General features: G+C 54.3%; 4 protein-coding genes across 8 annotated transcripts; 2 read left to right on the top strand and 2 right to left on the bottom strand.

Annotated features, from left to right (window-relative positions):
* Window positions 1–468: 468 nt before the first annotated feature.
* IGFLR1 (IGF like family receptor 1) lies at window positions 469–3,100 on the bottom strand. Of its 2 annotated transcripts, XM_020871850.2 has the most exons (5): window positions 2,917–3,100; window positions 2,271–2,493; window positions 1,627–1,811; window positions 924–1,311; window positions 469–842 (listed from the first exon to the last, which is right to left on the bottom strand). In XM_020871850.2, the coding sequence occupies exons 2-5, from the start codon at window positions 2,425–2,427 to the stop codon at window positions 517–519; spliced, it is 1,056 nt and encodes a 351-aa protein (XP_020727509.2). In that variant the 5' UTR covers window positions 2,428–2,493; window positions 2,917–3,100; the 3' UTR covers window positions 469–516. The 2 variants fall into 2 exon arrangements, with proteins under 2 accessions (XP_020727509.2, XP_070307946.1); XM_070451845.1 differs by having other exon boundaries at window positions 2,271–3,100.
* Window positions 3,101–3,203: 103 nt separating this feature from the next.
* U2AF1L4 (U2 small nuclear RNA auxiliary factor 1 like 4) lies at window positions 3,204–5,530 on the bottom strand. 2 transcript variants are annotated; one of them, XM_020871854.2, is made up of 8 exons: window positions 5,438–5,530; window positions 5,127–5,214; window positions 4,655–4,721; window positions 4,523–4,572; window positions 4,350–4,448; window positions 4,043–4,176; window positions 3,826–3,921; window positions 3,204–3,472 (listed from the first exon to the last, which is right to left on the bottom strand). In XM_020871854.2, the coding sequence occupies exons 1-8, from the start codon at window positions 5,440–5,442 to the stop codon at window positions 3,388–3,390; spliced, it is 624 nt and encodes a 207-aa protein (XP_020727513.1). In that variant the 5' UTR covers window positions 5,443–5,530; the 3' UTR covers window positions 3,204–3,387. The 2 variants fall into 2 exon arrangements, with proteins under 2 accessions (XP_020727513.1, XP_020727510.1); XM_020871851.2 differs by having other exon boundaries at window positions 5,359–5,449.
* A 76-nt stretch (window positions 5,531–5,606) lies between these two features.
* On the top strand, window positions 5,607–6,955 carry PSENEN (presenilin enhancer, gamma-secretase subunit). Of its 2 annotated transcripts, none has more exons than XM_020871856.2 (4): window positions 5,607–5,693; window positions 5,827–5,979; window positions 6,396–6,500; window positions 6,687–6,955. In XM_020871856.2, exons 2-4 carry the CDS (start codon window positions 5,919–5,921, stop codon window positions 6,824–6,826), a joined length of 306 nt encoding a protein of 101 aa, XP_020727515.1. In that variant the 5' UTR covers window positions 5,607–5,693; window positions 5,827–5,918; the 3' UTR covers window positions 6,827–6,955. The 2 variants fall into 2 exon arrangements, with proteins under 2 accessions (XP_020727515.1, XP_020727518.1); XM_020871859.2 differs by having other exon boundaries at window positions 5,609–5,693; window positions 5,865–5,979.
* Window positions 6,956–8,186: 1,231 nt separating this feature from the next.
* On the top strand, window positions 8,187–13,110 carry LIN37 (lin-37 DREAM MuvB core complex component). Of its 2 annotated transcripts, none has more exons than XM_020871860.2 (9): window positions 8,187–8,412; window positions 10,974–11,049; window positions 11,234–11,284; window positions 11,601–11,630; window positions 11,711–11,796; window positions 11,884–12,050; window positions 12,590–12,730; window positions 12,818–12,891; window positions 12,979–13,110. In XM_020871860.2, exons 1-9 carry the CDS (start codon window positions 8,379–8,381, stop codon window positions 13,058–13,060), a joined length of 741 nt encoding a protein of 246 aa, XP_020727519.1. In that variant the 5' UTR covers window positions 8,187–8,378; the 3' UTR covers window positions 13,061–13,110. The 2 variants fall into 2 exon arrangements, with proteins under 2 accessions (XP_020727519.1, XP_070307954.1); XM_070451853.1 differs by lacking the exon at window positions 8,187–8,412 and adding an exon at window positions 8,415–8,437.
* The last annotated feature ends 37 nt before the right edge of the window (window positions 13,111–13,147 follow it).

Raw genomic sequence — 13,147 nt, 5'->3', positions numbered from 1 at the left:
ATCCTGAGCCAGGGAAGCCCATCAGCCTGAACAGGTAGGTGAGAGGGCATGGTTCAGAACTAAAATTGTGGGGTCTCTTAAGGCTCAGAGCTAAATACAATACCTCTTCTGGGTTAGAATGGAACTAAGTCCCTGTAGATGAACTCTCCCAGGGGGAGCAGGGCCTTTTCTCAGAGGGGACCCTGGTTGCCCAGAGGTAACCCACAGCTGGTCTTGTATGTGAGGTGGGATTGGCCCATTCTGTGGGGGTGGGATTAGAAGGAGAATCAGAGAATGTCTGTTGGGTTTTGGCCCAATTAAGGCTTTGGGGGTGGGGAGCGGCATGCAAGATCCTAGTTTCCTGACGGGAAGTCAAACCCAGGCCCCTTGTAGTGGAAATGCAGAGTTGGAACTACTGTGCTGCCATGAATTAGGAATTCCTAATTCATACTGTTTTAAGAGGGCTCTTGATGAGGCCTGGAGACAGCAGCACTTCAATAGAAACTTTATTGAATACTAGGCCAGGCAAGTCCCTGATCAGCCAAGTTTGGACAGCACCTGCAGTGCATCTGCCCTCCCTATCTGGGCCAGGTGTGTGCCAAACTGGCCCAGAGAGGCAGAGGGCTCCCTCGCCACCACCATCTCGATCAGAGCCCTCAGAGGCGAGCGACTGGGCCGCAATGAGTAGGCGAAAGTGGACCAGGCAGCAGGCAGTCCGTATCTTGCAGCCAGGTGTCGAGTGGTGCCACAGGCCATCCTCCCCCCTGGCCCAGGCTCAGGATCCAGCAGCAGGATCAGCTCCTCCAGCACCTCCAGCTCATCCAGGAGGCGAGACAGGGGCTGTGTCTCCAGGCTTGGCATCTCTGGGAGACAGAGTGAGGGGTGAGGAGGGGAAGTGCAAGCTTCCAGTCCACCTCCCCATCCTTGGTGTATCCTCAACTAACCCCTGCCTAAGAGTGGAGGCAGAGAGACTTCCTTCCATGAGTCCCTTGCCTCTGAAGTCTCCAGGGAGGCTGGAGAGGAGGACTGCAAGAAGCGGGTGTGGGTGTCAAGGTCGGTGCAAACCAAGCTAGGATACGGGTGTTGGACTGCTTTCCCTTGGTTGAGGCGACGGTGATGCCTTTGCAGGGTAAGCAGGATTATGACTGAGATCACGATCAGAACCAGCACAAGGAACAGGGCAAAACTCAAACTCGGCAAGGCTTGCTGAGGGGCTTTGTGCTCAGAAGTCCACAAAACACTGGGAACCGCTGGTGAGCTGGGCTCCTGGGAACTAAGGACGCTCGGTTTTCCAGGTGTCAGTGGGCAGGGCTCCTTGTTAGGGACAGGCTTCTGGAAAACAAGGGGTTGGAATAAAGTGCGAGGCATGCTCTACTTCTGAATCCTCAGCACAAACCTCTCATCCTTACATCCTTCAATGGGTCCACATCCCCACCTGATCCAGCCCCCGCCCCCCACAACCCGCGACTCCTTTAACCCAGGCAAGTTATCTCTCGATACCAGGGCCCCATCCCTACTCTTTTCAGTTACGCTACTCCCCTTCCCTTAATAAGACCCCACCCATCCGATCCCAAGTCACGCCTCCAGTTCTCACCCGGCTCCCTGAAGCTGCACACCTGACCAGGCCCTCTGAAACCTAACCAGTACCTCTTGGCAGGGCCGCCCTGTTCCGCCGCGGCTTCCCGAGGGAATGGGTGCCGTTGCTCCGCTGCCACAAAGGCTACATAGCTCCGCGCTGTTGCGATTGCACTGTCCAGGAGGACACTCTTTGAAGGGGTGCATTACGTGATTGCCAGCATCATCCAGCCCGCAGTTTTCCGAAAACTCTAGGTCTAGTGGGAGAGAGTCTCACGTGCTGTTGTCAAGCCGGCCTTCTTTGCGCTAGCTACGCCCTTTCATCTTTGCCCTATCCTAGCAGGCCCCGCCCCTTATACAGTACTCACCCAACCTATCAGCGGCCGTGCCACTTCTATCCCCGCCCCACACTATCTCAGGCAGCCTCCCAACCCTCTCTACCCAGGGCCCGCCCTTTAAATTGTCCCGCCCACTTCTTCCTCACTGTTCGGTTCCCGCCTAATGGGTCACACATCTTCACCTTGACCCTCTTAACCCACACAGCTCCCTTCTTCTCAGGCTTAGCCCCCATCCTCACTTGTCTACGAACAACCCACCGCCCCTACCCCGAAGCAAGCCTCACAGGCCTTAGCACACAGACCTTGCCCCTCCCCTCCGCCCCCATCACCCTTTAACTCCGCCCGAACATATGCAAACGCCCAGTCCCGGCTCCTCACCCGGGCAGGGGGGCGGCCCGAAGCGCTGCAGGCAGCTGCCACAGCACCGGTTGTCAGGGTTCCAGTACTCGAGGCGGCCGCAGTGCTGAGAGGCCTCCCAAGGCGCCGCCTGGGCCAGGAGCAGCACAACAGTCGGGAGGAGGCGTAGGGGCCCCATCCGGGCGGAGCCTGCAATCTGGGGGCCCCTGACCACACGACTTCCTGCCACAGAGCTTCTGCCGCACTTGCCAGGAAACCGGGGCAGAAGAAGGAAGCAGTGGATGTGGAGGCATAGGATCCTCAGTCCCCTTCAGAAGCCAAGAATCCATCCCCCAGCCCCTAGTCCAACTCCTGGCTGGTCATCAGAGAGGCCATAAGGCCCTGAGATGGCTAGAGCGAGGACTCTGGAGCCAGATTGCGTGGATTTATATCCTCTCTCTGCCATCTTCCTGCCCTCTTTTCCCATCTGTAAAATGGGATAATAATAGTAACCTGTCTCACAGGGTAACTGTGGAGAAGTAAAACTATGACTGAAAGTAAAGCATTTAGAACAGCATCTGGCATAGAATAACATTAAGTATTATGTACTACCTACTTCAATCGCGGGGCAGTGGGCATGGAGGACCTCACCCACTAGACACTCCCACCCAATGCCCAGCAACCTTACCTTAACTCCTAACCACAATCTCCTCCAGATTAGGAGTCCTCCAACCTGCTGCAACCAAGCATCTCCCTCGAGTCATCAGCCAGATGTGAAGTTTCCAGAACAAAGGCAGCCCCACTATCCAGTCCCACTGGGGATTTCTGGGACCCCGGGTGTTCTGCTTTTTCACCTGTTGTTGGAAGTTCCTTGGCTGAGGTTGTGGTCAGAGCCCAGCCCCGCTTCCCCTTTTCACCAGATGTGGGGGTGGAAGGAAATCAGCCTACAGCCAGGCTCAAGCTAACAACAAGCTCTAAACCCTCAGTACAGAATTTTATTAGGGGAGGGGCAATAGAAGTTCCCTGTGTTGAAGGTGTTACATCATGGAGACACGGAGTCTGGAGAAGATGTCACTAGGAAGTTTAGGGAGCTTTGAGGAGGTGTCCTGGCCGGGAACATCTATGCCTGCCAAGGGTGGAGGGCAAGGGGGTCAGGGTCTCAGAAACGGCCATGCCGGTGGTCTGGGGACCGTCGTCGATTTCTTTCTCGGGGACGGTGGCCAGTATGGGACCTTGGGGGTGACCTGGGGACATAGAGAGGAGGGTTAGAGCCATAGGGAATAGTGTGCAGATCTACCAGTTCAGCCTCCCTGCTCTGGGATAAATCACGGCAATTGATGAAGTAAACAGTTACTGGGGGTGGCCTCAGGATAGGTGCACAGGGGCTAATCTCAGGACTGGAGATCCAGGATGGACTTGGGTTTGGGGTTCAGGCTGATTTAGGGGTATAGACTTAGATGCTGACCTTCAGATGGGGCTGAGGGCTAGTCTTAGGGCACAAAAGGCTTGAGACACTTATTGGGGCACAGGATCAGATCATCTCAGGGTTCGGGGGGCTTGGGGTATGAGAAGTCTTGGCAGGCTGGTCCTGAAATACCTGCGCCTGGGTCCCCGCCCGTAGAGCTGCCGCCGGAGGTCGCGGGAAATGGGTCGCAGGTGCATGAAGTTGCAGAAACCACCGCGAGTACACTCCCTGGGTAAAGGATAAATACATGGCTGAATGGATGGATGAGGCCACTGTCACTGACAGCCCCCTCAACACACAACAGAAGCCTGGGACTCCAGGTGCCCATCCCACTGCTGTACTACCATACCCCATCTCATACTGCCGACAGCACGACTCCCGGAAATCGGTGACGGGAGACAGCTCGGCATGCACAGCTTGCCCGTTGAACCAGCGGTTATTGAGCTCAACCACTGCCCGCTCGGCATCTTCCTCGCGCCGAAACTGAGGAAAAGTCAGTCAGGGTGAGCAATCACACTCAGAAATCTTCAGGGGATTAGTTAGCAGCTCAAGGGTTGCACTGCGTTTAGTGATGGACCTCAAGCTGTGAGGCTTCAGTGGTGACCTTTAGGCACTGAAATGCCTTCACTTCTGGGCTCTGGGGGAACAGCAGGCACCTTGACATAAACATTGCCCACGAGGTGATCCCCCAGGTTGTCGCACACATTCATCTCTTCGATCTCCCCGTACTTCTCCTGCAGTTCGGTGAACACTTCCTGTGGAAGATCAGGAGGAAATCAGCTGAGCTCCCGGCCCACGGGAAACTCAACCCACCCCCGCCAACCCTCACCTCGAAGAAGTTATCGTAGTGTTCTTGCACCTCCACGTCGCTCACGTGACCTGGAGGAGGGGGCAGGGTGGAATCAGGGGGCGGCCTGCTAGGGGCTGTCCGCCCTGCCCCCAATACCGGCCGCTTACTCACAGTGCGATCCGTCTGCGGTTTGGGCGGTGTTCTGTGGATTCCGATACAGGTTGAGCAGCACTATGGTCTGAACAGAATTTAAAAGGGGCTGGGCCTGAGCTCAGAGGGCGGGGTTATATGCGAAGGGGTGGGGTATGAAGGTTGAGGGTGAGACCTTGCAACAGAGAAAAAAGCAGAAACACCTTGCGTGCCTCAGCAACGCTTGCCCCTCTGAGAACCAGAAGAGGGGGTATCTAGCTGTGAGGGATAGCCCAGGGGTGTGGTCTGTACCTACGGGGGCGTGGCCAAGTCCCTGGGAGAGGAGCCTGAAGGTTGGGGGAGGAACCTGTCTCTACAAGAGGTCCGACAAGAAAAAAACCGGGCGATAGGGTGGGCCCTAGAAATCCGGAAAAGGCGGGACCTCGTGATGATGGACAACAGAAGGGGAATGGCTGGGAGGCGTTAACCCCCCAGGCTCCGCGCCGGGTCTCACCTGGCTGAAAGTCGGCTTGTTGTGAAGCCGGGAGCACCGGTCCCCGTGCCGGCAGGCCCCGATCTTAAAGTAAAAAGAGCAGTTAACCCTGGAAGAGGTGCAAAGACAGAGGTGAACCGAGGGCCAGGGAGCTGGACACCCCAGAAACACCTACCCACGCCGCCCAGCCACCAGGTTACTAAGTGCCCCGTCCCCGGCCCCCCGAGGGGCCACTCCCTGCACCCATTCTCACTTGTCCTTCTCAGTCCCGAATATCGATGCTAAATATTCAGCCATTTTTACCCAAACCCTCCAACTCTGTCTGCTATTACGTCATTTCCGTTGCTTAAAAGCACTGGGAAGCGTAGTTCGCTGCCTCCGCTCAGAAACTCCCTAGTGCGCTTGAGTGATGGAGGCTCTCACTCTCCGCACGGGCTCATCCAGTGGAGTTGCCTGAAGGCGCATGCGCCCGGCGTTGCCTCACTAAAAAAGACTACAATCTCCAGAGATACTTGCGGCATCTCGCGCAAAAGTCCGTGGTTGAAAGTGGCAAAGGGGCCCAGACCGGAGGAAGTTAAGACTCCACTGGTGAGTCGAGGGTCGTTTCCGCACCTAAATAAACATAAAGAGCGTTTCAACCCAGTCAGCTTGCTGGTGGGGGCAGGGGTGCCCTTCTTCCAGAAAATCCACCCTTCAGTTTCTCTCCGTTTTGTCGTAATAGGGGCGTGGTTGTTTGTGATCCTTGCATCTGTCACTTAGGGTCAGGACTTGGGTCTTGCCCCAGACCCTCGGAAGACCGGCCCTAGCGCAACTATGAACTTGGAGCGGGTGTCCAACGAGGAGAAGTTGAACCTCTGCCGGAAGTACTACCTGGGTAAGGGCCGGTATCCTGGGGTACCCGAAGCGAGGGGGCGGGACTAGAGCGCCTGATGGAAGAGGGTCTGGGGGCCTGGGTTCTTGGGTCCAGAGGATGAAGTGGCTGGGGATGCCGATTCTTCGGTCTCAAGAGAGGAAGGGCCTGAGTCTTGCTGAAGGAGCAGCCTGGGGCCTCAATTTCAGGATCCCAAAAGAGAAGTGTTCCGGAGGCTGGACTCCTGGTTCTGACAAAGAGGTGGTTGAGGACTCGGATTCTTGACTCCCAGGGAGGAGCCAGGATTTCTGAGTCCCTGATAGCAGAGATATCCATTTCACTTAGGTTGTGGGAGAGGATCTTCCTACTGGACCTTTCAACAGGTGGGTACTGGGTGGATCCTCATTTCTTCATGTCCCAGTCTTTTTTCTTCTCTTCAGGTGGGTTTGCCTTCCTGCCTTTTCTCTGGTTGGTCAACATTTTCTGGTTCTTCCGAGAGGCCTTCATTGTCCCGGCATACACGGAGCAGAGCCAAATCAAAGGCTGTGAGTCCAGGGCACAGAGGAAGGGAGGCTATCAGGTGTAAGGAGGGGGACTCCGAAAGCCTTGGTGGGAGGGGATGACGTAGGTTAAAGAATCCTGGAACTCTGTGGAAGAGAAGAGAGGGCCGCTGTCAGGGAGACCCTAGCGCAGGTTGAGGCCAACCTTTCCCTTCCTGTTCCCTCCTGCAGATGTCTGGCGCTCAGCTGTGGGCTTCTTCTTGTGGGTGATTGTACTCTCCACCTGGATCACTATCTTCCAGATCTACCGGCCACGTTGGGGCGCCCTTGGGGACTACCTCTCCTTCACCATACCCCTGGGTACCCCCTGACAGCTTCTGTACAGGCCTGAGGACCAGGATGGGCTCCTCTACTCCAAGCCCACTCTCCAGCCCTCAAGACTGGTTCCCGTCTCCTGTGTTCTCTCCTGACATCTCCCAATAAAGGACCCTGATTCTCAATATTGACTTCCTGGGATCTTTTGGAGGTTGAAGGATAAGATGATTTGGGGGGGGTGGGGGGCGGTTTGCCCGCCATGCACACACCTTGTGAAATTTTATTTTCCCAACTAGAGATTGAACCCAGGCCCTCTGGGCCCTTGGCAGTGAGAGCATGGAGTCCCAACCATTGGACTGCCAGGGAATTCCCTAAAATAATTATTAATATTCAGAAACATTTATTGGTTGTTTACTTTGTATTAGGCTTAGTGCTTCAAACATGATGTGCATTAGTTTACTCATAACTCTCAAAAATCGGGAACTTCTTGCTTGGGAACCCTCTTTTACAGATTTGGAACCAAAAAAGGAATAGTACTTCCATGAGTAGGGGCTGTTATCCTGTACTGGTAGTATGTGAATTTGAAAATATTAACTTTTCCACTGGGCTTCATTCATTATTTTCATCAGAAGTGTGGATCACAATACTACCCCCTAGAATTTATCTGGGCCAAGGCACATGTGGTAAATGGAAGTTCCCCATTTTCTGAAGGAGACTGTCTGTAGCAATAAACAAGTATTCAATTGCTTTATTAGAGAAGGCTTCCTTAACTATCCTGTTTAAAGTTCCAGTTCCCCTCCTGGGTACTCCCCATGTCTCTTTCAGGCTATATTCTTTTTCCTATTACATTTCATTTAAAATGTTCTACTTGTTTATTGTTTATCTTCCATTCTCTATAAACTCATTAGGGCAAGGATTTTTATCGTTTTGTTCACTGCGGTGTCCCCAGTACCTAGAGAGAAGTACCTGGCACGCTAATATTCGCAAAGTGAATAAGGCTAAACTTGAAAAGAGATTAACAGGGAGCTAGCTGGCACCTAGCGAGTGCTCAGTAAGAGGGAGCCCCGCTAACCCCAGATTTGTTTTCCTCTTAAGGATAAAGAGACTTCCACAGTTAAATAACTCCTGTTCAATAGCTAAACTGGTGTCACTCAAAGCTTCTAACTCTCCAAGTTCTAAGCAGCAGCCTCGCGATGCTCTGATCCTTCGTTTCCCACCGTGCGTTACTTCTACCGAGTCTCGGAAGTTAGAACCACGTCCCAGGAAGGGCCCCGGAATGTCGTTGGTTTGTTTCCGGAAACCAGGCTCTAGGAAGGTGGGACTGAGAGCTGGGAGCCGACAACGGCAGCTATTAATTGGCCACGATATGGGATTGACGGTTGCACTGACTAATGGGAACAAGGAATTGCCGAGCGGGCCCGCCCACAGAAGGAACAGGAGGAGGTGGTGGCATCCGCGTCCGTCGCGGCCGGACACTGCTCCGGGCGGCGGACAGGCTACACATGAAGCTTACCTTTGACCTCTCCCCGTCTGCCTCCGGCCTTGACTTGTGACTTTAGGCTCTTTTGGGCTCCTCTGGCCCAGCTAGCCAGATCCCAGACCCCAACCATGTTCCCGGTGAAGGTGAAAGTGGAGAAATCAGGTGAGGATCCCGAGGTTGGGGCCAGGTAAGGGAGCACCGGACTGATCAGGGTAAGGGAGCCCCATTAGACAGGATTATCGCGATAAGGTGGACTGCGTGACTTCTCCCTGCAGCCCATGTGACTACCGCTGTCAGGCATCGATCGAGCGATTCCAGCCACCTTGATACCCTCCCGATCTGTGTTCAGGATAGCTTGGAGGCTGAATGGTGGTGGTCTGGCAGTGTGATGGGGTCAGACCTGGGGAACCGAACCGTGCGACTCCAAGAAGGACTCTTTTCTTGGCTCTGCCTCCATTTCCCCCTTTCCAGCAGTGGTCTTGAGTCAAGCATTATACTGATCACCTGAAGTACAGGAAAGCTTTTAATCTTTGCAGTCACTGTATCCCAATAATCCTAGGGGATTAATAATTCCTACTTCCTAGGAAGTAGAAGATATAGATGGGGAAACTGAAGCTGAGAGAGAGGAAGTCATTCTGGTTTTGGGCCAAGCTGATGGGAACCCAGGGCTAGCTTGTTAAGGGTGGTGGGAGAGACCTGGAATCCAGACCAAGTGAAATGACATGAGATAGTAAATGCTATAAGTGGTCAAAAAGAAAAAGAAAAAAAAACAGGAGAAGGTAAAGAGATCAGGAGTGAGGCAAGGTGAGGGAGAGAGTGATAAGTGAGGGAACAGCAAATCTGACAAAGGAAATAGCTTTGAAATGGCAGAGAAGTGAAATATTTCTCTGGCATGTTCAAGGGCCAGCAGGAAGGCCAGAGTGGCTGGAGCAGATCAAGTGAAGTGAGGTAGAAAGGTGTGGAGATGAGGGCAAAGAGGGGAAGGAGGGGGGCAGATCTTGTGGGCCCAGGTTATGACTTTGGCTTTTGCTCCAAGGGCAGTGGGGAGCCAAGGGAGGCTTTTGAACCACAGAGGAAGTTTTTGCAAGATGCCCCCTCCAACTGCCAAAAAATGCCCCCAAAATCATGGGTGGAAGAGTGAAGGGGGCCTGACTGCAAATGAGGGTGTTGAGGAAGGAGTAAGGCAGGGTCATGGAAGCCTGTGAACACCAGGCTCACCACTAGGACTCTGCCTCAGAGGTCACTGCAGAGTTCTGGAGGGTTCTAAGCAGGGAAGGATCGGGGTCAGGTTTGGCTTTAGGAAGATTCCCCTGGCCACCTTGTGGAGGGTGAATCAGAAGGGGAGACCGAGGCTGGGGGCCCAGGGGGAGGAAGGGATACGACAGACAGACCAGGGAGGGGGCAGAGGGGAGAGCCCCTCAGGAGACAAGTAGACAGGTTATGGGGTGGGAGGGGAAGGGAGAGCAGTGACCATGTTGAGACCGAGAAAAGGACTGGGTGACAGTGGGGATATCCCTGACATGGCGGTCCAGGGAAAAAAAGATACATTTAGAGAGACACTGAGGCCAGTGTGGGACCCAGTCCGTGGAAGGAGCCTGGGGAATGTCCAGGGGGAAGTGTCCGGGAGTCCATGGGATCCCAAGATCTGAGGTTCAGGAGAGAAGCAGGGACTGGGGAAAGACATTGGGTGTGATCCATACCTTGGCTCCTACCCAAGGCTCTTTGTTAGAGAATCTCAGCTGCTCCCAGCCCCGCATCCCCACCCTGTCTCCTCTGAGTAATGTCTCCTGGCCTCTTCAGGAAGTCTCAGCACTGGCTAGTCATGTCCCCAAGCCTCCTTCCGGGCTCTGAGCACTGGGTCAGAGCTCCTATTAGTTGGAAGAGAAGAGTGAACACCCCACAAGAAATGTAAGGAGATTTATAACATTATCACCTCCATAAGTTCTGTGATGAAAAGAGGCAAACACAGGTTCTTAGGGCCAGGCTGGGCCTGCGGCGTGCAGGGAGGTGGGCCCAGAGCTCATTTCCTGAGGGAAAAAAGCCCAAAATGTGTATTTTAGGTGAAATCTCATAACTATTCAAATGTAATCATCTCATTCAGATTTAACACAGATTTGAATTAACCTCATTACCTCAGCCAAACAAAGTGCATCCTGGGGCTGGATTTTGCACCCACTTTGAGCCCCTGCCTTATAATGTTCACTGTGGAGCCAAATGACCTGGTGTACATCTTCAGCCTTTCAATTTTCTAGCTGTGTAACTTTGGGCAAGTAGCCTATTCTCTTTGTGCCTCAGTTTCATCATCTCTGAAATGGGGGTAAAAATAGTATCCACCTGCCAGGGTTGTTGTAAAAACTCAATGGGTTGATAATACGTGATGTGCCTGGAACAATGCTTGGCACATAATAAGCTTTCATATACAGCATAGGTTTATTTAAACCTCAAAACACTCCTAGCAATAGATATCATTTGGAGACCCATTTTTAAGATGAGGAAACAGGCTCAGTGAGGTAAGGTGATTCACCTTAGATCACACATAAGCATGTGGGTCAGCCCTGGAAGCCAGAACTCTTACTCTTTAGTAGGCTCTGCCCGCTGTACTCTCCCAGCACGCCTGGCCCCGCCAAACGATTGGACATGCATGCCCTTCCCTGGTCCAGCGGCTGCCCACCTGGCTTGGGCCTGGGAAGTGACTCCTGCTTGGTACCCTCCCTCTTCCCCAGAGTTGGAGATGGCCAAGGCCCGGAACCAACTGGATGCTGTTCTGCAGTGTCTGCTAGAGAAGAGTCATATGGACAGGTTGGGATCTGACCCGGGACAGGGTCACGGGAAGTTGGGGGCCCTGGCGGGTGGGACCCTCTGGTTGTGGGTGGGACCCCAGAGACTGACTTAGGAAGGAAGGGGCCCAATGGATGAGGCCACTGGGTACTTTCCCACCCTGGGCCCTGGGAACCCTGAGCATGCAGTTCTCTTCTGCTACCAGGGAGCGTCTGGATGAGGAACCTGGGAAGACCTCCTCAGACACCCACAACAAGTAAGTTTTATTGATGGGATCTGTGTCTGAGGGTTTGTGGTAGATAACTTCTTTCCTCATCTGAGCCCTGACCCCCCTGCCCTGTGCTTTCTCCATGAGAGTCTTAACCATTCTTCATATACAAAAGTCCTGGAGCAGCAGAAGCTTAGGTCCCCTGATGATGGCACGTCAGCCTGCAAGGGGTGGGACCCAAGGCCTCAGGGTTTGGTGGGATCTCTATGAGCTCAATCACAGTACCCCCAGGGTGCTCTTTGAGGGGTTGTGAGCAGGCATTCGTTCAAGGGCAAGCCTGCTGACACCCTGTCTCTCCCTACAGGGATTGCTCCATCACGGCCACTGGCAAACGGTAAGGTGGCAGGGGCCCCACCAGCGGATGAGAGGTCCCTAGTCCCCACCCCAGTCCTGACGTACTCCCTCCCCACACAGGCCATCTGCCCGATTCCCGCACCAGCGGCGGAAAAAGAGGAGGGAGATGGATGAGGGGCTGGCTGAGGGAGGGCCACAGCGATCCAGTGAGTAGGCGGTGGCCCTCGAGGGAGGGCAGTGATTGGGGGGGCTAGGCAAGGATGTTCATACCCTTCCCACTTGCCCCATCCTAGACACCTATGTGATCAAGCTGTTTGACCGGAGTGTGGACTTGGCTCAGTTCAGTGAGAACACACCACTGTACCCCATCTGCCGAGCCTGGATGCGCAACAGCCCCACAGTGCGCGAGCGTGAACGCTCACCCAGCTCGCCACTGCCCCCCCTGCCTGAGGATGAGGAGGTGAGATGGGTGGGGGGTTCCCGCCCAGCAGCCAGGGAGTACAGTGGGTAGGCAGTCACAAGGTACCCTTCCCGGCAGACAAGCACACCAGTGATTCCTGAATCTGGTGAGGCACACAGATAGGAACCCTTAGGCCAGGGCAAAGGTTGGAGTGTCCTAGAGCAGACAGACATGGCTTTCTGGTATGAGAGGCAGAGAAGACAGGGTCCCCGGGTAAATAGATGTGCCCTCCAAGGTCAGAAGTCACCAAGAGCTGAGGGACTGGGCAGGGGTCCTTAGGGCAACCAGGTACAGCCACCTGGTCTAGGGGAGCAGATGGCAACCCCTTGGGCTAGGAATGGAGGTCTCCATAGATGGAGGTCTCTATGCTGGGCAGGAGTGACCAGGGTTCCCTGGGTTGGACAGGGGTCCTTGAAGCAGACAAATGACTCCTAAGTACAAGTCCCTGGAGAAACCTTCATGTCTTTTGTTGCTGGGGAAGGTGTGAAATGTGTGCCCCTGACTGTCCTGGGCCTGGTGTGGCGTCCTTGTATCCCCAGGGTTCCGAGGTCACCAACAGCAAGAGTCGTGACGTGTATAAGCTGCCTCCACCCACAGCTTCCGGGCCACCTGGAGATGCCTGCAGATCCCGAATTCCATCCCCACTGCAGCCTGAGACCCAGGGTACCCCTGATGATGAGGTGAGTATGCTGGGCTGGCTCAGGGCCATGGGGCAGGTGTTGTTGGTTGTGAGCGTGGTCACCCAGCCTGGCCTCTCTGTCATACAGCCCTCCGAGCCTGAACCCTCACCCTCCACCCTCATCTACCGTAACATGCAGCGCTGGAAACGTATCCGCCAGAGGTGAGCATCCCCCTACCAGCTTGTTCTCCACGGCCTCTGCTCCAACTGCTGAGTCCTCCCTCCGCCTTCCCCCCACCCCCACTGCAGGTGGAAGGAGGCATCTCATCGGAACCAGCTTCGTTACTCAGAAAGCATGAAGATCCTACGGGAGATGTACGAGCGACAGTGATGTTCCCCTGTCCCCACCCCCATCCCAATAAACATTCCCCTCCTCCACAATGGTCTCCATTTGCTACAGCCTATCCTTCCTGGATCA

The sequence above is a fragment of the Odocoileus virginianus genome, chromosome 20, assembly GCF_023699985.2.
Source record: "Odocoileus virginianus isolate 20LAN1187 ecotype Illinois chromosome 20, Ovbor_1.2, whole genome shotgun sequence".
NCBI classification, from domain to species: Eukaryota; Metazoa; Chordata; class Mammalia; order Artiodactyla; family Cervidae; genus Odocoileus; species Odocoileus virginianus.
The sequence above is the reverse complement of the archived record's forward strand: the minus strand, read 5'-3'. Positions and strand labels throughout refer to the sequence as shown.

What these genes read in the sequence shown, in the direction of transcription:
- IGFLR1 (XM_070451845.1), bottom strand. Translation starts at nt 2,427, where the DNA reads ATGGGGCCCCTACGCCTCCTCCCGACTGTTGTGCTGCTCCTGGCCCAG. An exon ending in CGGGCCGCCCCCCTGCCCGG is followed by an intron (nt 1,812 to 2,270) that starts GTGAGGAGCCGG and finishes CTCTCCCACTAG; the next exon opens with ACCTAGAGTTTTCGGAAAAC. An exon ending in GCCTCCACTCTTAGGCAGGG is followed by an intron (nt 843 to 923) that starts GTTAGTTGAGGA and finishes TCTGTCTCCCAG; the next exon opens with AGATGCCAAGCCTGGAGACA.
- U2AF1L4 (XM_020871851.2), bottom strand. Translation starts at nt 5,402, where the DNA reads ATGGCTGAATATTTAGCATCGATATTCGGGACTGAGAAGGACAA. An exon ending in AACCGCAGACGGATCGCACT is followed by an intron (nt 4,573 to 4,654) that starts GTGAGTAAGCGG and finishes CCCCTCCTCCAG; the next exon opens with GTCACGTGAGCGACGTGGAG. An exon ending in TGGGCAATGTTTATGTCAAG is followed by an intron (nt 4,177 to 4,349) that starts GTGCCTGCTGTT and finishes ACTTTTCCTCAG; the next exon opens with TTTCGGCGCGAGGAAGATGC.
- PSENEN (XM_020871856.2), top strand. Translation starts at nt 5,919, where the DNA reads ATGAACTTGGAGCGGGTGTCCAACGAGGAGAAGTTGAACCTCTGCCGG. An exon ending in CTGCCGGAAGTACTACCTGG is followed by an intron (nt 5,980 to 6,395) that starts GTAAGGGCCGGT and finishes TCTTCTCTTCAG; the next exon opens with GTGGGTTTGCCTTCCTGCCT. An exon ending in GCAGAGCCAAATCAAAGGCT is followed by an intron (nt 6,501 to 6,686) that starts GTGAGTCCAGGG and finishes TCCCTCCTGCAG; the next exon opens with ATGTCTGGCGCTCAGCTGTG.
- LIN37 (XM_020871860.2), top strand. Translation starts at nt 8,379, where the DNA reads ATGTTCCCGGTGAAGGTGAAAGTGGAGAAATCAG. An exon ending in ATCACGGCCACTGGCAAACG is followed by an intron (nt 11,631 to 11,710) that starts GTAAGGTGGCAG and finishes CTCCCCACACAG; the next exon opens with GCCATCTGCCCGATTCCCGC. An exon ending in TGGAAACGTATCCGCCAGAG is followed by an intron (nt 12,892 to 12,978) that starts GTGAGCATCCCC and finishes CCCCCACTGCAG; the next exon opens with GTGGAAGGAGGCATCTCATC.